The 22,147-nt window shown below is 54.5% G+C and overlaps 1 protein-coding gene across 4 annotated transcripts; it reads left to right on the top strand.

Annotated features, from left to right (window-relative positions):
* The first annotated feature begins 3,458 nt into the window (after positions 1-3,458).
* ETV4 (ETS variant transcription factor 4) lies at positions 3,459-15,988 on the top strand. 4 transcript variants are annotated; one of them, XM_040989244.1, is made up of 13 exons: positions 3,864-3,899; positions 4,108-4,218; positions 4,437-4,533; positions 4,774-4,821; positions 10,363-10,416; positions 11,588-11,714; positions 12,105-12,266; positions 12,467-12,735; positions 14,427-14,501; positions 14,676-14,744; positions 14,905-15,080; positions 15,345-15,446; positions 15,744-15,988. In XM_040989244.1, the coding sequence occupies exons 2-13, from the start codon at positions 4,159-4,161 to the stop codon at positions 15,966-15,968; spliced, it is 1,464 nt and encodes a 487-aa protein (XP_040845178.1). In that variant the 5' UTR covers positions 3,864-3,899; positions 4,108-4,158; the 3' UTR covers positions 15,969-15,988. The 4 variants fall into 4 exon arrangements, with proteins under 4 accessions (XP_040845180.1, XP_040845178.1, XP_040845181.1 ...); XM_040989246.1 differs by lacking the exons at positions 3,864-3,899; positions 4,108-4,218 and adding an exon at positions 3,459-3,592; XM_040989245.1 differs by lacking the exon at positions 3,864-3,899 and having other exon boundaries at positions 4,114-4,218; positions 12,123-12,266.
* The last annotated feature ends 6,159 nt before the right edge of the window (positions 15,989-22,147 follow it).

Here is a 22,147-nt window from a genome sequence, read left to right as displayed (position 1 = left end):
CTACGCAGAATAGAGATCAGCTTTTGGGGCTGAGGTTCACTGGTTCAGTACAGATAACAGGCCACGCAAGTCGCACCCAGGGGACGTGAAGGTGGAGGTTGGGGGACAAAGGAATGTGCCTTTTACTGTGCTAGAGTGTTATAGGCTCCCTTCAACCTTGGTGAATCTACGTCACTGCTGGACGAGGAGGGGGCTACCTTCTCCCAGTGTGGCCTTATCAGCCACCATTCTCAGCCTCTTTCTAGACTGCCCCTCACCCACCTCGGCCGGGCCTTAGACAGGGCAATGACTTTTTAAGAAGGGGTACATCTTGGACTCCAGGCTCAAAGACCCCAGAGTTCATAGGATGCAATGAAAAAATGAGACAGGGAGGGGCAGAAGGGGCACTGTGAGGGGCAGCGGGGGGGTCATCCTGACCCAAGAGCCCTCGGGAAGAACCTCCCTCACCCACCCTGCTTCTTCCTCCCAACAACTGACTCTGTGGTTTGGTTCATGCCGGCAGGTGACAGCTGGGGTCTAGGAGACCCTGGGGATACAGGACTCCATCCAATCCTGTGTGGCTGAGCCCATGGGGCCTGACCGAGGTGCCTCCCTCGATGCCCCGGTGAATTCCTCTCAGCTGTTGCAGACCCTGCAGACAGTCACAATCTGGATGGACAGCTCACTTACCCAACAGCTCCACCCCAGTGACTCCAACCCAGAGGACCCAATCCGGCCCTCTGCTACTCCTTCCCAGAAACCTGCTTCTCTCAGGCTCCCAAGCCACTTGGCTGCCAGGTGCCCCAATAGCTTCCTCTCCTATTCTCTCTGCACTCTGATCTTTCACTCTCTGAGCAAGACCCATGCTGCCTGGGGAGAACACCTGCATGTCTAAAGACCACATTTACACTTTGTAACAGACTCTGGTCCAACAGTCCAGGGTGTCAAGTCCACTGGATGGGAGAGAGCTTTGACCTGTGCCACTCCCCTCCAAGATGTGTGGGAGGGGGAGGGTGTTAAGGAAGCTGTAGTGTGTGTCTTCCATGACGCTTATACCCAGGAGGGGACAGTGAGCATTCTTTTGTCCAGTTGTATCTCTGTGATTGCTCAGCTTTGTCCTTCATCTGGCCTGCTGGGCATTCAAAGTGTCCATCTCCGGTGCCTTTGGTGTGTTTACGGGCCTTTGGGGATAAGACTGTGTTGGTGAGACCTCCTTATGTGCAAAATGGAGGGTGATAGACATAGCCCTTGCCTTACAGGATGGCTGTCAAGGTTGCATGGCACATGGGACTCCCCTGCTGGAGCTGGCTGTGTATGGGATTCCCAGCAAAGACCTCCAGCCCCTCTCTACGTTCCCTTCCCATGGCAGATGTCCCTGCTCCAGGTCTGGGCACTGAATCAGAGGACAACGACAGGAGGGACAGATCTCTGCCTTAGCCTGAGCAGGAGGCTTGGGGGAAAAGATTGTCTAGCTTCGTTCAGGGGAGGATGAGAATGGACAAGTGACATGTACCAGGAGCCAAAAGCCCTTCAGAAAATGACAAGAACTCAGAACCAGAGCAGCACAGCGCCCACGCAGGGCCCCAGCGGAATCCTGCACCTTCATCATCACAGATCCCACAGCACAGCTGCCTTCCTGGAAGAACCACCCCCCCATCCCCTGCCCACACCCCTCTTGGCCCCAAGACTCATCCTCCTTCCTAAACTAGTTCCATCTGGCCCACAGTGGGGATTTGCTTGGGCTTGCCTCTCCTTCCTTGGGCACAGTTCCTACTCAGTTTACTCCTTATTGTACCTGTTCCCATGTGCCGGCCATAAGCAGGCAGAAGACTGCCCAGAAGGACTCCGAGGTGCAGACCAGACCCTACACAGTCCACATCGTGAAGCAGAGTGAAAGACACCCATGCCAGAGACACGGGCAAGAATGCTGTAAGGGCTTCAGGAAACCGACTCAGACCTTCTTGGAAGGCTTCCTGGAGGAGAGGGACAAAGAACATGAATAAGCCTTAAAGAACATTCCAGCAAAGAAAAGCAGAAAGCACAACCTCATTTGCCCACGGTGATCTAGAATAAGCCCTAAACGCGTGCCAGAAGCTGGGTGTCCCAATCCCAACGCAGAAAATCTCGAAGAGCGTGTTTGTGTCACTTCCTACTCTGAATCCACCTGCCTCTTCATGGAGTGACAGCGTTAGATGCGATGAATTTTGAAAGCAGTCCTTGATGACCTTGAGTCTGGAGGCTCTTTTTGTTTGTTTGTTTTAAATCTCCACAGGCAGGAAGCAACACCAACCCCCCCCCCAAGTGCACAGACTGAATATTCAGAGAAATGTATTGTGGGGAGGCGGACACTCCTCTGGAGGCTTCAGACCTGGGTGTAGCTGTGACTGTAGCTGGAGCAGGCCAGCTTGCACTGGATGCCTGTTACGGTCACAGCTGCCTGTCTGGCAGCCAGCACTGTATCTGGCACAGTAAATGTTTATTGAATCAAGTGGCGAATGAATGAGGTGGCAGAGCATGACCAGCTTCTGGCAAAAACTGAAGCCCGTATTGGCCTCAGGTGCTCAGAAGGCTTGGGGCTCCTGCGCCTTAGTGCCCTATGCTTGCTCCTAGTAAGGTGACTGCGAAGGAAAAACGCTCTGTTTTGAGAAGGTAGCCATCCTGGACCCACTGGGCTCTGCTGCAGTGACCAGAAAGTGGGTCACACAGCAGCTGCACAGCAGCTGAGGAAGTCTGGATTCCCAGCCAGCTGACATATATTGAATGCCCACTGTGTACCCCTTGGTGTCAGACAACTCCCTCCAAGGGGAAGAGGCTCGGCTACTGGACACTTCCCCCACCCCGAAACGCACACAGGTCTGAATAACGGGCTCGGGCCAGTCGCTGCCGCCTTCACAGAACTTTCGTTTTCTGCATTTGTAAAATGGAAATAATAGATCCACGAGGTCGGGTTCAGGAAACGACCTGGGCACGCGGGAGAAGAGAGCGCTTCCGAAGTGCTGGTGATTATCGCTCCCCTGGGTACGCCGGCTCGGTTCCCGGGCCCCCAGGGCGCTCACTCGGGCTTGGTCATGCCCCCCACGAGTATGCAGCTGCGCCGAGCAGCCAGAGGAGCCAGCAGCGCCGCACCGCCGAGCCGGCGCCGGGCCCCGCGGGAAAACCGCCCCGGCCTCGGCTTCCCTCCGCTCTGTATGAATGAACTCGGGCTGCCCGGAGTTTATTTTTTTATGAATGGGAGCTCCAGCCGTGAATGAAGCCGCGGGACAGCCCCTGTACGCTGATTGGTCCTTGGGGCTGGGAAACACCGCCCCACGGATCGGCCGGGCGAGTCTCCGGATTGGCGGGCGTGCCCGGCCCAGGGGTTTCATTCACAAAAGTCAATGAAACAAAGGGAACGGGTGGGGGGAGCGCGAACCCCGGACGAGGCGAAGGAAATGCGCCAATCAGCTGCTCCCCCGGGCTCACAACTGTCTGCGGCGCCCGGAAAACAAGCGGGTGCACGGGGGGCTCTGGGCCGGAGCCGCTTCGCTCCGGCCTAGCCAGGTGGTCCCTCGGCGCGGCCTGGGGACATGCTGCGGACCCCCCCGCGGCTCCAGCACCGACGGCCCGGCCTCAGGTGAGGCTGCAGGAGGGGGAGGGTGGGAAAGTGCGTGCCATCTCCCCGCCCCTTGCCTCTCCTCCGACACGTCCCACGCTCCGTCCTCGCGCCAGCCGCCTCCGCAGATTCCAGGGCGTGAGTGGGGAGGGAAGCTCTGGGATTCGGGGCCGGAGGGGGCGCAGGAGTTTTGCGCGTGCGAACGGTGCGCCTGGGCGCGCGAGGGCACAACGCACTCACACCCACACTCTCAACATCTTATGTAACCGAGCCCGGGCAGAGTGGGGCTCCCGAAAGCTGAGGCGGCGAGCCCGGCTCGCGGGAGCAGGTGGGACCTGCCTTTGGCGGGAGGGGAGTGGCGGCGACGTCCGGCCGCGCAGGCGGAAACCTCCCCCAGCGCCCAGTGATTCGGAGAAGTTTCGCCGTCTGACCCGGAGCCTCGGGACTTCAACCCACGCCCCCCCCCCCGCCCCACTTCCACCACCCCTCCCGGGACCGAGTGCGAGCGCAGCCCCATCTCTTCCCCGCCCCCCTAGGTCTCTGCCCCCGCGCGGGGCCCCGGCCGCGCGGCCGGAGGGAGCGGCCGGATGGAGCGGAGGATGAAAGGCGGATACTTGGACCAGCAAGTGCCCTACACCTTCTGCAGCGTGAGCGCCGCGCCGGCCTCCACGCCCGCCCTCGCCCCGCAGCCCGCCCCTACTCACCCCTACTCGCCCCGTCTCCCCCTCCCCACGCCCCGCGCGCTCCCAGCCCGCCGTCCTTGTCGCCCCGGAACCCCGACCCCACTCCCCAGGCTAGGCGCCTCAGGGTGACTCCGGGCCATTCTCTACCCCCCTCCACTACCCTCCCCCGCCCCGTCGCGCAGAAATCGCCCGGAAATGGGAGCTTGCGAGAAGCAGCGCTGATGGTCCCGCAGGGAAAGCTCATGGACGCGGGCTCGCTGCCGCCCCCCGACTCTGAAGGTAAAGAGCCCCAGAGACCTACAGAGACTCCTCCCCGCTGCGCGCACGCACGCCCCCAGGGCAGGTCCTGTACACCCTCATTCCCCAACTCGTTTCCCAAAAAGACTCGCCCTCTAGGGCACTAACTCAGGCCATTCCTCTCCGGCCCCTGCTGCCGAATGGGGAGGTCACTGCTGCTGGCAGAGGGTGCTCCCTTCTCAACATTACCCCCACCTCACCTCCGGTTCCATCACCCCTCAGATCTCTTCCAGGACCTAAGTCACTTCCAGGAGACGTGGCTCGCCGAAGGTGAGTGATTCTGGGACCGTTTCCATGACCCGGCAGGGATGACTCCCAACCTCTGGCTTTCCCACCAAGCTCCATTCCCCGGCCTCCTGCCCCACCGCAAGGCATTCTCCAGGGCCCCTTCTTCAGGTCCCCAGCACTGCTGCAGTGTCCTGAGCGCCTAGGGTGGACACTTAAATTAGTATTTATTTTCTCTGCCTTGAACTAGGCTTGTGTAATGAGGCCTGGGGATGAATCAGACCATTGTGTGGGGTATTTGCTTATTTGAATGGAACTTGGCCCCAGGCCCGTTTTCCTGGTTGAAATTTTCATTTGCAAGGTTTGTTTGGCTGGAGCCACCAGGCCAAGCTGTGTTTGGGGGTGTTGGAGGGGGTTTGGACAGTGAGGGATCCAGGGATGAGAAGCAGCTACTTCACTTTGGGAGTAACCTGAACTCCTTCTTACCCCCTGGGCTGGTCTGCTTCCTAACCCCCCAGGACAACTTCCAGTGCTGGCCAAAAGAACAACAAAAAAAAGTTTCAAGCCATTCTTTGTCCCCGTGTGCATGGTCCCCGGGACTCCCTCACCAAATAGCCCTGATTGTAATTCTGGTGGCAGCTGTGCCTCCCTGGCAGTCCCTCTGTCCCTGGCAATGTCCCCCTTCCTGCCCGCTGGCTGGGATGGGGTCCGTGGCTAGCAGATTGGATTCTTGGATTTGTGGCAGTGGAGCCTGAAGGTGTCACTGATGGGACTTCTGGAAGGGAAGGCAGGAGGATGTGGACTGGTGGTTTAGGTGGTCTCTGTCAGGGAAGGGTTAACCCTCCCATCATAGGTCGCCTTTATTTTAACAGTCTTCCCCCATCACTCTCCCCCTTCTTTGGTAATTATTTTGAGCTCAACCATAACTCCTCCAAAACCCTCCGTGGAAGTTTGGGGTGGAAGGAAAGGACCCCGGCTCCATGGATCCTTGGTATGGTCCTGCGTCTGCCTTGGCTGCTGTGGCTGCGCCACCACAGAGATGGTCACAGTGACGGAAGAGCCCAGTGTTGTGTTGCGCTGTGGCAGCCATGGCTGACGGCCCCATGGGTGCTGCAGGGCTCTCGGGTTCTTGGGGGTCTTGTGCTCATGCCCGCTGGACTTTGCGTGGCCTTGCTTTCTTCCTGAGGTTGCGGAGCTGGGCTGGGCAGGAGGTAGCAGAGATGTGGGGGTTCCACGGACTCTCAAAGTCTTCTCAACGCCAGGCGAGCCTTTCTGCCTGGCTCGCTGGGCTCCCTGCTTTTTCTCTATCAGCTAAGGGTCTCCACAGTGGGCAGCTCACAAGGCTGTGAGCAAGAAGGGGAGGGGGTTCAGGGGGTGGCATTTTGGCAGCAAGCTGGTCCGTTTGTGCTTGGTTTGGGTATGGGAGGGGGAGGAGAATGTTCTCATCTCTCAACCTGGAAAGCCCCACCCCTTGACAGTCTAGAGATGGTACGTGCTTCTGACTGCATGTGTCAGTGTATGTGTGTGTGTGTGTGTGTGACATGCTGCTGCCCTGGGAGTCACTGTACATTTAAATCCAGTGGGTGGAGAGGTGGAGGTGGGGATTGGGGTGGGGTGGGGGGCTGGGATCTCCTCGGTTCCTTTTCCTCCCTTCGGTGGGAGCAGCTCGGGTTCCCAGCTGGCAATGGATGGCCAGGCCTGAGCGGGGGATGCTGAGGTCATTGGCTGCTTCCCACCTTCTCTGCGGAGACAGATGCAGCTGCCGGGGCCCAGTCCCCCTGCACCAGCCCAGCACCACCCCAGCCTCCTGCCCTGTCTCTTTCCATCAGGTTAGTGACCCTTGCAGTTCCAGTGGGTGGGTGGGTGGGGGTGTCTTTGGGGAGGGCTGAGATGGGGACTAGTTCCTTTGGAAACTTGCCAGTGATAGGACACTTCAGGAGGAAGGGGGGGCCAGAGCCCAACCCCCCCTCAACTTGGTTTCTTCCTGAAGCCCCGATTTGGAGAGAAGCGGCAGATTCCGTGGCATGGGTGGGGCTCCGAAGGGCTCAGAGATGATGCGCAGGTGGGACAGGGCAGGTGCAGGGAGGTGAGGCTGGGGCTGCAGGATCATTCACGTGTCAGGGCGGCAGGGGTGAGTGTGCACAGGGCTCTGGAGCGACAACTCAGACAGATATCGTTAGGATTGGGGTTTTTTTAGGCAGAGCGTAGAAGCATGTGCCTGTTTTGGGGGACCCTGGCATCTGCTGAGATGCTGGGGAAAGGATCAGGCTGAACTCATGTGTGTCTGGTTCGGGTGAACAATGTGCCAGTTGCGGTCATGGGTTCCTTTCGCGGCTTGTGAAGCACCTTTGGGAAGCGTTGGGGGCTGATGATTTTGTGGTCTGCTTGGTAGTGAGGGCCACTGACTCTGGGCCACTCAAGTCTGCGTAGCAGGTTGAGAGATTTGCAGAAGCCCTGTGGACACGTTACAGTGGTCCTTGGTCACCATTGGTGGGGGTGCAGCAGACATGGAGGTATAAGGATTTTTCTGAAAGGAGAGTGTTCAGTAGTTGACATCAAGGACAAGTCTGTGCTCACAAAGTCGCTGCTCCCCAGCTGTCTGCCAGTGGCTGCAGTGCCCTTGGCCTTGGGTCCATCTCCCCAGTCCCCATTATGCCAAAACCTGCAGGTCTGGAAAGAGAGCCCATGTGTGAAGGTTGTGTGTGGAGGATGCATCTCATACTGGGTTGCTGTGAGAGTACAGTGCAAGGAATGGGGTGGGGGGCGGAGTAGTATGAGTGCTCCCACTGCTGTCTTGGGGTCTCTGCACCAAAGGATGGGATGGGATTAATCCGCTACCCAGCCTTTCCTAGCTTCCATCCATCTTTTTAGCTTCCCCACCCAAGAAGGCTCCTGAAAGAGTATGTCCCCTGCATAGACAGACAACTGGTTCCTTCCAACGCAGTGGCTGCTAGGGTGGGGGTGGGGTTCGATCTCATGGTGACACAATGGAGCAGAGGCAGCTCTGGCTAGGGCCTCCGCCCCCTCCCCTGGGAGAGCATGATGGGGCATGGGTGGTGCCAGTGCTCTTTGGAACCCCCAAAGGTTCTGGAACCCTGCTTAGCAGACCTCTTTTTTTTTTTTCCCCCCTCTTACTACCCCCCACTCCCTGTTAGAAGCAGGGTCTTTAACTTAATCTCTACCCTCTGGATTTTCTGCTGACTTGGCACTTCCCCCCTCCACTCCTCTATTGTTCAGGGGCAGATCCCACTCCACTTTAGTGTCAGGATGGCTCTGGGACAGATACCTGGCACATGAGCTGGGCAGTCCAGACTTAGCCAATCAACAAATTGAGTACTGTACATTTGAGACCAAACGTGGACATCGAAGCCTCTCCTGCTCTTAAGGAACACAGGGCTCTGTGTTCCTCTTCCTATTTCTGGCCTTGGCCTTGACTTCTGGGCCCCAGTGCCTGTCCTGGCTCAGTAGGCCAAGGCCCGTGTTGCGGGGAGGAGCTGAGCAGGGACTGGGCTTTGTTTCAGGATATTAGGAAAAGGTGCACCACCTCTTGTGGGTGTGATGTGAATGGCAGTGGGGCAGGGGGCTCCCCTATGACTCTCATGATGGTGCTGGTGGGAGGGGAGGGATGGGGTTCTGGTAGAACCTGGAAGCTTGAGGTAGGAAGAAAGGAAACCTGGACCCCTTGGGTCTGCTGGCCAATGACGCCAGCAGGAACTGCCCCCAACCCATCATCTCAGTGCAAATCAGCAGCTAACGAGGCCCCAGGAGGAGCTTGGGATGCGTCAGTTACCCCCCAAGTTCTGTACCACCCACTGCCCTTGGGACCCTCCTTGCCCAGGTGGCAGGAGGGATGTGTTGCTTGCCTTGCTCTCCTCACCCCTTTCCAAGAGGTTGGAGGCTCCAGGCAGGCAGAGGTGAGCTTGCACTTGCCTCCCTGGGCAGCTGCTTTCTCACTTTATCCAGCACTTCCCCAGAGTGCCTCTTCTTAAAATGCAGAAAGCTGAGAATCAGCACAGTGGAGTTTTACATGAAGACAGCGTGGGCATGGCTGCCCACATGCCTTGTTTGGACTCCTGAAAAGCTGTGTACCACTTTGTGTATGTTTTCATTTTTTTTTTTGTTTCGGCCAAGTCATGTCCCATGCCATGGGCCTAATGGATCCCTTCAGAAATGGATCATGTTGCTTTATCATCCATTGTAGCTGCAGGTGGCTCCTGATTCTTAACCTCCCTCATCCTCTGTTTCTGGGAAGTCAGCTGGCTAGAAACGCTTAGCATCTCTGCCTGGTCCAGCAGCTCCTCATGGTCTAGGGCAACCCTGCAGGGTGAGGTTTCCAGAGGGGACCGCCCCTGACGTGCCCCACTTGGCCAGCCAGAGGACAAGGAATCACTGTGTGCTTGCTCACATAGTAAACAAATGACGCTGTGAGCATCCACACTGCTGAATGCTGGGGAATCAGGTGCATCTGACAGGTCAGCTGCTTGCCTGCACGCAGCCTCACATTCTGGTAGAGGAGATCTTGCTCTACTTTGTAGAGTAATATCTCAGCAAAAGCAGTTCAGGTAGCCCATAGGTGTTAGGGGAGAAACGAAACAGATGCCATCAATGCCATGGAGCGCTTGGAAGGACCTCTGCTGGTGTGGTCAGAGAAGGCCTCTGCAAATGTGTAGGTTTCATACTTTAAATGAGAGAGAAGGGAGTGGGTTTGGGGTATAGAAAGGTCACTAACAGCTGTGGGGCAGTGGGAGGGGAGAGTGGGAGTCAAGCTGTGCTAAAACCCCAGTGAGAAGCCACACAGCCTTCACCATGGATGTGTCAGGCCAGAGGCTGTGAGCTGTTCCCAACCTATATTGTCAGAGCTGAGAGCATCCCTCCTTCCCGCCCCCGGCCACTGCTTTATCTCAGAAATACCCTCTTTTTGAAATCTCTGAAAGTTCTTCGTGCTGTGAGCTAGCTTATTTTTTTCTTGGGTGGAGGGTAAGAGCAGACAGTGAGTTGGGTTCGGGGAGGTATTCTGCTGTACGCTCACCCAAGAAGCCTGCCCAGAGGGACACGTGGATAAGACATAGAAATCCGAGTCCAGGGACCCAGCTTGGAGGCCACGACAAAGCTGCTACTGCCCTGGGGGCTCCTCTCCTAGGTGCACCTCAGAGGGGCTCAACAATATCCTTGGCCTCTTCTCATCCCTTCTTTCCTCCATCCCATTGTCTTTACCTGGTGCTGGAAGTTGTGGGACCCCATAGCAAAGTCACGCGGGACGGTGTTAAAAAAGGCACATGCCTTCCCACCCCACGGGTCACAGTTTTTCCAGGTGATTGCAACTCCAGAGGACCCACTTGTTGCTCATCCCAGCTGTGACTGGGCCAGTGCTTTGTCAGCAGCGCAGGGTGGGGCTGTCTTCAGAAAAAAGGGAAAGACAGACAGAGGGCCTGGGAAAAAGACGCTGGCATCTGCTCAGGCAGGTTCTGAGGAGCTTTGGCCTTCCCTCCCTTGGGGTCCTCCGGAGCCCAGAGGCAGAGGTTGTTGGTTCTGGGTGGGACTGCACCCATGACTCCAGCCCACACTCACCTAGGTCTCTCTCTGCAGCTCAGGTACCAGACAGTGATGAGCAGTTTGTTCCTGATTTCCATTCAGAAAACTGTGAGTAAAGGGAAGGGGACCGGGAGGGAGGAGTTTGCTGGGGGCTGGGTATGTGCAGTAGCAGAGAATGAGTCCCAGCGATCAGTGCTCACGGGGGCAGAGGGCAAACCGGGACTCCCCTTGCTTGGGTTTGCGTGCAAAAGCCAAGGCAGTATCTGAGAGATGAAGACCTGTGTGAGCTTGGAGCAGACACTGCCTCTCTCTGACCCTCCCTTTCAGTGGCTCTGAAGTGAGAGCCTTGGGCCAGTTCCAGTGTTCTAAGTGACTGGAGAACTAGGCCACACTGTCACTTCACCACCACCAGAGACGTTTGACCATGTGTGTGTGGACCTTTTTGGTGGTCACAGCGGAGGGTGGTGTGCTCTCAGCATCTGGTAGGTAGATGCAGCTGGACTACTGCGAGGAGCATCCTGCTGTGCTTCAGGCGCGGCTCTGAGTGTCCTAGCGCCATGGGCAAGAAAACCCAGCTCTTGAATGTCAGATCCTTTGCTATCCACTGCAACGTTTCCATGAAAGGACACTGGATACAGAGTAGTGCAGCAAGCAGGTAACAGAACAGTCTGGCTGGTTGCAGGACATCTGACTGGGCGAGACTGACACAGCCTTGCTCCCACCAGCTCCAATCCTCATCTGCTGCTTAGCTAGTGGCTGGGCTCAGAGAACACAGCAGGGGCCCTGGGGAAGGCCAGGGTTTTTCATGCATAATTAGGAGCATGTGTATAGTGTTATTCAGCTGACATTCAAGTGGGCCAGTATCCAACCTTAACCAGGAAAAGGAGCATTCTTTATAGCCTCGAGTAAGAAAACATGTCCCTCCCTTGGAATTTTCCAGAGCCCTTAGGCAAACCAGAGGCTCCAGACTGGGGGTGCTCATTTGGAAGAAGAGTTTCCTGGGGTGCTGGGGGATACCTTAAATGTTGAGCCTTGAGGGGTTTCCTTGGTTGACACAGGACATTAGCCTGGTGGTGAGACCTCCTCATAAGGTAGCTAGCTAGCTAAGGTTCCCTTCAGGTGCCTGACTACTCAGCTAGAGGAGGAAGAAACTCTGAGCTAGAGGAGGAAGCTATGCTGGTTGGTCACCAGGCAGGTCTTGCAGAAGGTGCTAAAAACCCTGCTGCCTGATGTGTGTGACACCTGCTGGTTTGCTCTGCCCTCATCCCTGCCTGCACAGTGGCTTTCCACAGCCCCACCACCAGGATCAAGAAGGAGCCCCAGAGTCCTCGCACAGACCCGGCCCTGTCCTGCAGCCGAAAGCCGCCACTCCCCTACCACCATGGCGAGCAGTGCCTTTACTCCAGGTGAGCCGTGCAGCCTGAAGTGCCTGAGGAAGTGCAGGGGAGGGGAGCTGAGAGGAGGAGGGAGGGCAGAGAGGCTGCGGTGGAGATGCAAGTTAGATTACCAAAAGGACTTCCTGGTTCCTGCAAGGGGAGCAGTACTGCAAAGGAGTCAGCGTAGAAGAGGCAGCAGAGGCCCACTGTCCCACCCAAACCAGTTGTTCTGTGCAGGGAGAGATGCTGTGAAGGTCAGGCCTCCCAGTGTCAGCATGGAGGACAGGGGCACAAAGAAGGCCCCAGGCCTGGCTCTGCCGCCGCTGCCGCTCACTTGCCAGCATCTCTGCCCTCCCTTTCCCGGGAGATGAAGTGCTCAGCTTCCCTGCCCCCTCATTCCCATCTCCTCCTCAACTCTAGTGCCTATGACCCCCCCAGACAAATCGCCATCAAGTCCCCCGCCCCCGGTGCCCCTGGACAGCCGTCCCTGCAGTCCTTTCCCCGGGCAGAACAGCGGAGTTTCCTGAGACCCTCAAGCACCTCGCAGTCCCACCCTGGTCATGGGTACCTTGGGGAGCACAGGTAAGGAGGTGGGGATGGACCTTACTGCTCCTGGGGCTCCTCTGTTTCTTCTTAGTCCCTGAGTTTCACAAACAGGTGGCAGGGGAATTGGGGGAGGAAAGGAATGGAAATGCCCCCACCCCAGTCTACTGGATGGGTCTGGGAATTGACAGAGCAGAGGAGGGCTTCATTCAGGATTCTCTCCATTCCAGCACACCCAGCTCCGTCTTCCAGCAGCCCCTGGACATGTGCCACTCCTTCACATCTTCTCAGGGTGGGGGCCGGGAGGCCCTCCCAGCCCCCTACCAACACCAGCTGTCGGAGCCCTGCCCACCCTACCCCCAGCAGAACTTCAAACAGGAATACCACGACCCCCTGTATGAGCAGGCGGGCCAACCAGCTGTGGGCCAGGGTGGGATTGGTGGGCACAGGTACCCAGGGGCTGGGGTAGTGATCAAACAAGAACAGACGGACTTCGCCTATGACTCAGGTAAGAGACTCCCTGGGGAGGGCAGGGAGGTTTTTGCCAGCTTGTCAGGAGGGGATCTGTGATCAAGTGCACAGGGAGGCCCAGGAGGACTCTCCAGGAGTCCCTTCACTTTCCCATCTGTTTCTCTTGTCTGCATCCAAGTTCTCCCCATCTACTCACCTTCTTTCCTAGACTCCGAAGAACTGTCCTTTTTCAGGCAGCAAATTTATGCTTAGAAGATAAGGGGTGTATAGGCTTTTGATAGGTGGCTTGTGAAGACAAAGGCTTTTGTTTTGTTTTGAACAGGCAGTTAGGGTTTTAATGTCCTGCTAAGAGCCAAGCACTGTCCCTTGAACACCAGTGTGTGCAGTTGGGTCACCAGCCCCCCAGCTCCAAAGGGGTTTGAATAAAGAGAAGCACCAACTGAGCAGACGCTTCAGACTCTAGTCCTGCCTGGCTGTTGAGAGCAGAGATGTGCTCTGCCTTGTTCATACATAGCTGTAGTTCAAAGCCCAGCGCTGCCAGGGAGGGCCTTTCTGAGTTTGGAAAGGCCTAGGAAACAAACCTTGCCTCTGCTAGTGCCTCCCAGCTTCCACTGCATTATCTTGGAACCCCAACTCGGAGTTCATTTGCCAGTGTGCATTAGGAGAGTAACTAAAGATTAGGGCAGCCTCTGAGCTGGCTAGAGCTTTAGAATTACTGTTTTGCTGGTACCCACTGTCTTCTCCAGCCACAGTCCCCACCCTCCTGCCACACTGTCCCCCAAATGCAAACTGAAAGGGTGCTGCGCCCTCCAGCGGGGCGGGGATAAGCCAGAGCCAGGCCTGGCAGAAAAGGGCAGGGAGAGGGAGACGCTCTTGCTACCGACCTTCAAAAGCTGAAGACCGGAGGGGATCCTGTTACATGCCCTTGAACTCCTGCCTTCTCCTCACTCCCCGCCCCTCCAAGTTTCCCTGAATGGAGTCAGGAATTCCATTCACAAAATGGAGGCATGAATGAACCCATCCTCCCACCTCCTCCCGGAGGTGTCGGGTTTCACCGTCTCATTCATAGCGGGGAGGGCAGGAAGGGGTTGGAACTTGAACAGGCGGCTTCACACTCCGGAGGTGGAGTGGGGAGGCTTTAGTCCTAAGGAATGGACTGAAATGAAGTGGAATGCACCCTGCCGTTAGGCTGGAAAGTCACAGCTCGGTGCCCACTGCCTCTTTCCCAGATACAGGCAAGAGCCAAGCGCACCACCCCCGTGTCTGTTTTGCTTTCTGTCTGACATGCTTGCACACACACGCGCAGACACAGGCACAGGGCCAGGAACCTGACCTGACCGGACGTTTGCCCCTTCCGATGGAGCCTTAGGCCTAGACACCAAACCCTCTCCCCGGAGGTTTAGTTCTCACGCCAACCCCCTTCTGAGGAGGCACAGGAAACAGCTGCTGCCTGGAATCCTGGACCTTGGGGAGAAACAGCTTGCTTAGGCCCCAGCTGCTGCCTAACATGCCCTCCAGCCCAGCCCTGGAGCTGAGGGGCTCAAGTGTGTGTGTGTGTCCGTCCCCCAGGGTGACCTTCCCCTGGGATTTGGTGGTGGGCAGGCAACCGGGACAAGAAAAGTCACCGGAAAGCTGACTGGCAGGAAGAATTCCTTGAATGTGTGGAGGACTTCCTCCTCCCTCTACCCGCCTGCTCTGGCACCTGTAACGGACACTTTTCCTCTGCAGATGTCTCTGGGTATGCCTCCGTGTACCTGCACACGGAGGGCTTCTCTGGGCCTTCCCCAGGGGACGGAGCCATGGGTAAGAGTGTCCCTGTCCATCCCACTAAGCCCTCCAAGCTGGAGCCTGCCTGGGAGGGGAGGAAGGAGGAATGTCTCCCTAGCCAGAAGTCCCTGTGGACTGGCTGAGGTGTCAGCAGTGAACCTCAGGGCTGGGACACACCCTTACTTCTCCCTCTCATACTTCCTCCTCAAGGCTATGGCTATGAGAAGCCTCTGCGACTGTTCCCAGATGATGTCTGCGTTGTCCCTGAGAAGTTCGAAGGTCAGAGAAGTGGTTGAAGCTGGAAGGGGCAGAGATCCGTGTCCATTGTTGCTGGAAAGTGGGTGGGACACTTGGCACAGGGTATGGGGCAACCTGCAGGGAGACCCCTGTGCTTGGTGGCCACCCCCCAGTCCTTCATGTCCCATTTTACATTCCCCAGGAGACATGAAGCAGGAAGGGGTGGTCGGAGCATTCCGGGAAGGGCCGCCCTACCAGCGTCGGGGTGCTTTGCAGCTGTGGCAGTTTCTGGTGGCCCTGCTGGATGACCCAACCAATGCCCATTTTATTGCCTGGACGGGCCGGGGGATGGAGTTCAAGTTGATTGAGCCTGAGGAGGTAGGTCCCCAGATGTCCCCACCCCTTCTCACCAACAGCTTTGGGGCTTGGAGCCCAGAGACGCTGGGATGTGGTAGCACCTGGCTTCTTGGTTGGCCTGATCTCCATTCTTGTCAAAACTGGGGTGTGGGCTGGTGCCCAGTGGCAGGCCTGGCTTGCCACTTTGCACTGAGGATGTCACAACTTTTTGACTTGCCCCTCCCCCGATTTTTCCTTTGCTCAAGTAACATCTCAATCCCAAAACTCTTTGTCTTTTGTCTCCAGGTTGCCAGACTCTGGGGCATCCAGAAGAACCGGCCGGCCATGAACTACGACAAGCTGAGCCGCTCACTGCGATACTATTATGAGAAGGGCATCATGCAGAAGGTCTGGACTGAGGGTCCCCACCAAGTGAAGGGGGTGGTGACAGCAATTGTGGTGGTCGTGACAGCATTTTCCAGCAACATGTAGACTAACAAAGGATGTGAACAATCTCAGGTTTTCCTTTTCCCCGAAAAACAGCAACTGAAAAGCCAAAAATCACGGCTTGATAACAAGAAGGGATTAAGAATTGGGAAGGGAGCCAGCAGAGGTGTGCCTCATGCTGCCTGCATCCCGGCCCGGCCCTGGTCCCAGGTTGGGAGCAGGGACAGGCAGGCTGACCCAGCCCCTCTCTCCTCACAGGTGGCCGGTGAGCGATACGTGTACAAGTTCGTGTGCGAACCCGAGGCCCTCTTCTCTCTGGCCTTTCCAGACAATCAGCGTCCAGCTCTCAAGGCTGAGTTTGAGCGGCCAGTCAGCGAGGAGGACACAGTCCCTTTGTCCCACTTGGACGAGAGCCCTGTCTACCTCCCAGAGCTGGCTGGCCCTGCCCAGCCCTTTGGCCCCAAGGGGGGCTATTCTTACTAGCTGCCAGTGGCTTCTGCCCCGGCTGATGGGTGCTGCTCTGTGTACATATGGCTGAAGCCTGGTGTCAGGGAAAAACCCTTGCTCTGAAATCCCCGGATGCCTCTGAGGCAGGTCTCCCCTCCCCCATCAGTCACCCCAGCCCAGACCCAATAGCTGCCCACTGGAGTCTCTGGGAAGGAAGTGGGGAGAATCAGCGAGCCTGCAGGTGCAGTCTCAGAAACTCCACTGGGGTGTCTACTTATGTTCCAAGGAGTTCCTCTTGGCCTCCTTCCAGGGTCTGCCTAGAGCCCCAAGTCTGGCTTCCTCTCCCCCACCAGGGAACGAAAAGTGGGGGGAAAAGAGTGCTTCTCAATTTTAACTTAGCAGGGGGACAAGTTGAGCTCTGCAGGTCTCCCGCTGGGGAGATGAAAGCCTGGACCCTGCGCTGCACCCTGGCAGGGGCCCTGGGGGCCCTAGTTGTCAGTTCTTGGTGCTCTATATGTTCCCAGAGGCAGGGGGATGGTGGAAGGAACCTTGGGTGGAGGAAAGGAGGAGTAAGTTCCTGCCCCAGGGGGCCCTTTTCCTAGGCCCAAGCCTGGGATTTCAACCTCCACTCCTGATCATACCTACCAGCCCTTAATAAAGGCCCCTGCTTCTCCTATGAGTTCACTGTTTCTCTTTGCAGCCCTGGACAGGGCTTTGGTGTTAGGAAGAGCTCCGGCGTTTGAAGCCTGGCCTGGAGAGTTTCCCACATGGATTTGGGCAAAGGAAAACCTGTCTGGTTTTCCTATGGCAGATGGAGGAAATCTCTACCTCGCACACTGGAGTACCCAGATTCAATTTCTTGCTAATACAGACCCTAGGAGGCAGCAGGTGGAGGCTTGTGTAATCTGCCACCCATGTGGGAGACCTGGATTGAGTTCTGGCTCCCAGCTTTGGCCAGGCCTGGCCCCAGCCATTGCATACAATTGTGGAATGAGCTAGTACATGGGTAATTTGTCTCTTGCCTCCCAAGCTTTCTTGAAAAAAAAAAAAGCAAAAAAAAAAAAAAAACCAGTCTTCCCTTTACCAGAATATTACTCTATGAAGGATCCAGAAACAATTGACCAGGGGTACTCTGCAGTCTGGACAGAGGCCCCTTCGCTGCCCTCAGCATGGTTCCTACAGCCAGCGGCAGGCCCCTGGGGATGGGGCGAGGCAAGCCCTGAGTTGTAAGGCCTCCCTTGGTGCAGTCTTAATCTGAGGTCACAGCTGCTCCCAGGAGCATGCTGCCTTACAGGGACCCCAATCAAGGGTCCTTCCCTGATTCCAAATGGTACTTTGGGTGAGCTGAGTGTGTTTGGATAAAGGGCTAAAGGAGACACCCAGGGAGTGGGGAGATAAGGACGGCAGCTAGAGCAGGCCCTGGACAGGGAAGACTCGCTCTTCATGGAAGAGGGGACTAGGACAGCAGGTAGTCCTTGCCCAAATGAGTCCTGTGAGTGAAAAGGCAAAGACGAAAAGGTGCTACTCACACAGGCAATGTGACTGAGGAGACCAGACCTAGCAAGCTGAGGCGGTGGAAGAGGAAAATGGATGGTTCTAGAGCAAGTTAGCTTCCTGGGAGACAGGCTCTCTCAAATCAACCACAGATGGGCTTGGCACAGTGGCTCAACTGGCTAATCCTCAGCCTAAAAGTGCCAGCATCCCATTTGAACACTGGTTTATGTCCTGGCTACTCTACTGCCAATCCAGCTCTGTTGATGGTTTGGGAGAGCAGTGGAGGATGATGGCCCAAGGCCTCAGTCTCTGTGCCCATGAGGGAGACCCAGATAAAGCTGCTGGCTCCAGGTTCCAGATGGGCCTAGCCACCATATGCAGAGTGAGCTAGTAGATGGAAGACCTCTCCTTCTCTGTAAATCTTTAAAAACAACCGAAAAATCTGAACCACAGCTGTGCCAAGGCATTGGACATCTGAACAACTTGTGCCAGCAGCCTCTAACTGTAGCATCTCAAGACTAACTACCACCCTCACAGGGACCCCTCTTGTCCACACCCACAAGTAAAAAGCAACATCCTTTTATTCTGGAAATACAAAATGTTAAACACATTGACTTACAATTTGAAGGAAGAAAGTCAATATTAGCATGTTTTCGAAAAGATGTAAAATTTAATTCCACATTCAAGTCAAGGGATTGTGGCGGGAAGGAGATATAAAAAGAGGTGAAGGGGCAGGCTTTGGGAGTTCCCCTTGTTCCGTCCTGGAGTGTGTGCTCCAAGTACTGGCTGCTCTGCATCCTCCCATTTCCTACTTGCATGTGCTCTGGCAGGCAGCAGCTGACAGCTCGAATACAAGTCCCTGCCAATCACATGGGAGATCTTCGATGGTTTGCTGGGCTTCTGGCCTGACCTAGCCCTGGCTTTGGTGGGTTTTTGGGGAGTGAAGCAGCAGATGCAAAATCTCTGTGTGTCTGCCTTTCAAATAAGATGAAAATAAACAACTAATTACAATATTAAAAATCAGGGGGAAACCCTGAGGACCAAAACATGAACTTGAGAGGGGAGTTTAAAGGAGAAGCAGCACCCAGCGAAAGGCTGAGCCTGTGTCCCTGTGCCCTCTGCTTGTTCATTCATAAGCCGCTCCTCACAGCTCTGTTCAAGTCCTTGGCTGGTAGAGGGCAACACATCAGTGAGACAGCTCCAACAAACAAGGGCAGGAAATTCCAAACTGAAGGACCAACAGCCAAAACCAGAGAGGCCGCCCGTGCCCCCAAGGGCCAGTGTACACACACAAGCCAAGGCAGACTTGTGTGGGGCCTCGATCCTGCTTTGTTAGGGCCAACAACATACTTTGATACCAAAGGAGAGTCCAGGTTCTGCAAGAGACCTGGCTGTCACTCAAATCTCAGAAATATTGGTTCAAGGAGGACAAAGACTGCGTGGTGTGACAGCTGTGGGCCAGCTCTCCATCGGAACCCAGATACACAGCCAGCTTGTCTGTCATAGTAGAAAGACTCAGAACACAGGATATAAAGGATAAATAATAGGATAAGTGAATGAAGGGTCAAATAATTTTATTCATAGTTGTATTAAAATGTGAATTTACCTTTTATATAAGAATTACAGCAGGTAGGTAGTCTGAACTCTATAGAAAATGGAATGGTGAGGTAGATGACTTTATGAGTACTGCCTCCAAGGAACAAGTATTCTTTAATATGATTGTAGGCAAGAAATTCAACTTAAGATGATTTGGAGGAAAGAACTGTTGCGTGGAGAAGAACTAGGCTCAGCAGAACTAGGCTTGCCTTTGAACTGATGTTTAGAATCTCTGACTCTCAGGCAAGTCAGGGGCCAGCTTTAAAATTTTGCTTTTTTGGGATAAGAATAGGTAACTTAATTGTCTCATAGAGTTGTCATCTTGTTTTTACAAACTGAAAAAAATGTTACCTGTACAGCAGCATCGCTATGGACAATAATACTAATGAAAATGAGGGGATCAAAAAGTAATTAACACTGTGATAGGATTTATGAGTGACTTGGAATTTTATAAGGGACTTGCTTGAATGAGGTGCCAATTTGTCTTTGTTGTGTTAGAATATTTTTCAAACCACTGGGTACCTTGATGTCTTGGTGACACCTGCTTGAGATTGGTGGCAATATGTGCCACACTGGGTCCATTATGCCTGATGTTGGGCAAGTCTAGAGGCTTAGTGTGTGAGCACTAGCCACGAGTGATGTAGGTAGAGGACCTGGGCTTCATCAGATGCTGGGTCTGAAGGAGGTGGACCCAAGTCAAGATCCTAATTCTGTGTTACTGTGCAGTAGCTGCAGCCAGTGTGATGACAGTTGTCTTGAGACCTACCATTTCATTACTGACTCATGGTCAATAGCCGAAGATTATTAAGAGCATCAGACTTTTAAAAGAAGATTGTCAGGCCCGGCGACGTGGCCTAGTGGCTAAAGTCCTCGCCTTGAATGTACCGGGATCCCATATGGCCACCGGTCCTAATCCCGGCAGCCCCACTTCCCATCTAGCTACCTGCTTGTGGCCTGGGAAGGCGGTTGAGGATGGCCCAGAGCCTTGGGACTCTGCACCTGTGTGGGAGACCCAGAAAGAAGTTCCTGGCTTCTGGCTTTGGATCGGTGCAGCGCCAGCTGTTGCGGCCACTTGGGGAGTGAATCATTGGATGGAAGATCTTCCTCTCTGTCTCTCCTCCTAACTGTACATCTGCCTTTCCAATAAAAATAAATAAATCTTTTAAAAAATTCATTTAAAGGGCCCGGCGCGGTGGCGCAAGTGGTTAAAGGTCCTCGCCTTGCACGCCCGGGATCCCATATAGGCGCCGGTTCTAATCCCGGCAGCTCCGCTTCCCTTCCAGCTCCCTGCCTGTGGCCTGGGAAAGCAGTCGAGGACGGCCCAAAGCTTTGGGAACCTGCACCCGCGTGGGAGACCCGGAAGAGGCTCCTGGCTTCGGATAGGCATAGTATTGGCCCATTGCGCTCACTTGGGGAGTGAATCATCGGATGGAAGATCTTCCTCTCTGTCTCTCCTCTCTGTATATCTGCCTTTCCAATGAAAAAATAATAAAAATAAATCTTTAAAAAATTCATTTAAAAATTTTCATTTACTTGTATTTTGTTTGAGAGATAAGATAGTCATACACAGAGCAAGAGGGAAACACCTTCCACTCACTGGTTCATTCATTCACCAAACGCCTCAACAGCCAGGTCTGGGCCAAGTCAAACTAGGGGTCCAAAACTCAGTGGAGGTTTCCTGCAGGGATGGCAGGAAGCCAAGTGCTGGATCCTCACCTGCGGCCTCCCAGGGTGTTCATTAACAGGAAGCTGGGATTGTTACAGGAGAGGAAGCTCGGAGGACCTTGTCTTCAAGCAAGGAAGTAATTTTTATTTCTGAAACTAGTCATATCAACACTCAGCAGGTCAGAATGATCTCAAAACTGAGCAAAAAATTTGAACAGAAAGGACCAAAGAAGCACATGAGATGTTCAATGTCAATAAAATGGCATTTCTCACTGAGAAAATGTAAAACAAAGTCAGAAAGACATAGTATTTCATAGCCTCTATGGTATTAATTTTTTTCATATTTTTTATTTTTATAGGCTATTTATTTTGTTTTTAAGATTTCATTGATTTTTATTGGAAATTCAGATCTACAGAGAGAAGGAGAGACACAGAGAATGATCTTCCATCTACTGGATCACTGGATAGAACCGGCGCCCATATGGGATCCCGGGCATGCTAGGCGAGGACCTTAACCACTGCACCACCGCGCCGGGCCCTAGGTAGTATTTTCAATTTCAAAAGAGAAACCAATTTAGAAATCATTATGTGCCAAACCATATGCTTGGCATTGGGAGGAAGATGAAGCCCTCACCCTGGAGGTTCTGTGCTAGGGGCTGTGCCAGACAATAAACAGTGTATGCCATATAGGAAGGGTCTGGAAGAAGTCAGTGGGTCCTCATCCACCAGAATTTTAAGAAACTTCTTAAACTTGCCAATTTAACACCGTAGGTGTCTTCTCTGAGTGTCACATGAGCTAGGCCTCTGAAAAGTGGTACTTTTTCAGGGTGGGATGGGGCAAATACTCCTAAGCCAATTTAAAGGGTGAATCATTTAAACTCTCTCTTCTACATTGCCTATTCACCCCAAATCCCTCCTACAAAAATCTTGGAGTCGTCCCTGATTTCATGGTAATTCCTACCAAATAGAGTGAATGAATGATCAAACATGGACAGAAAGGATACTGAGGCTCTAGAGGAAGTGGACACACTTTTAAGTAAGTAGCCATAAGAAGCATTCTGCCCCTTTCCTAGCTGGCTCTGGTGAGAGGAAGAGCATCTCTTGGATTTCAACTCAAGAGGAGGCAGAGTTCTGGCTACCAGATTCCGACTAGCCATTCTGAATACTCCAAGAAGCCAGGCCTTGTGACTTCCATGGGAAGCTTTGCCTCCTTCCCCCCACTACAATGGTCTGCTAGTGTCCTGGGGCCACCTGGGCTTGTGATCCTCAGCCTGCCTTGCGGATAGAGGGGATCTGGTGAGAACAGCTGTCTTTCCTGCAGGAGAAGGGCAGCAGTGACTGTGAGAAAAAGGTGCCCAAGTTCAGAGCAGCAGAGACCAACAAAGGCTGTGTAATGAAGATGTCATCAGTAAAGGGCGGGGCAGAAGGCAAGGTTACTAAGGAACAGGTGCCAAGGGACT

This window comes from Ochotona curzoniae, unplaced genomic scaffold (assembly GCF_017591425.1).
Source record: "Ochotona curzoniae isolate NIBS_2020 unplaced genomic scaffold, NIBS_Ocur_1.0 contig_520, whole genome shotgun sequence".
Classification (NCBI taxonomy): Eukaryota; Metazoa; Chordata; class Mammalia; order Lagomorpha; family Ochotonidae; genus Ochotona; species Ochotona curzoniae.
The sequence above is the reverse complement of the archived record's forward strand: the minus strand, read 5'-3'. Positions and strand labels throughout refer to the sequence as shown.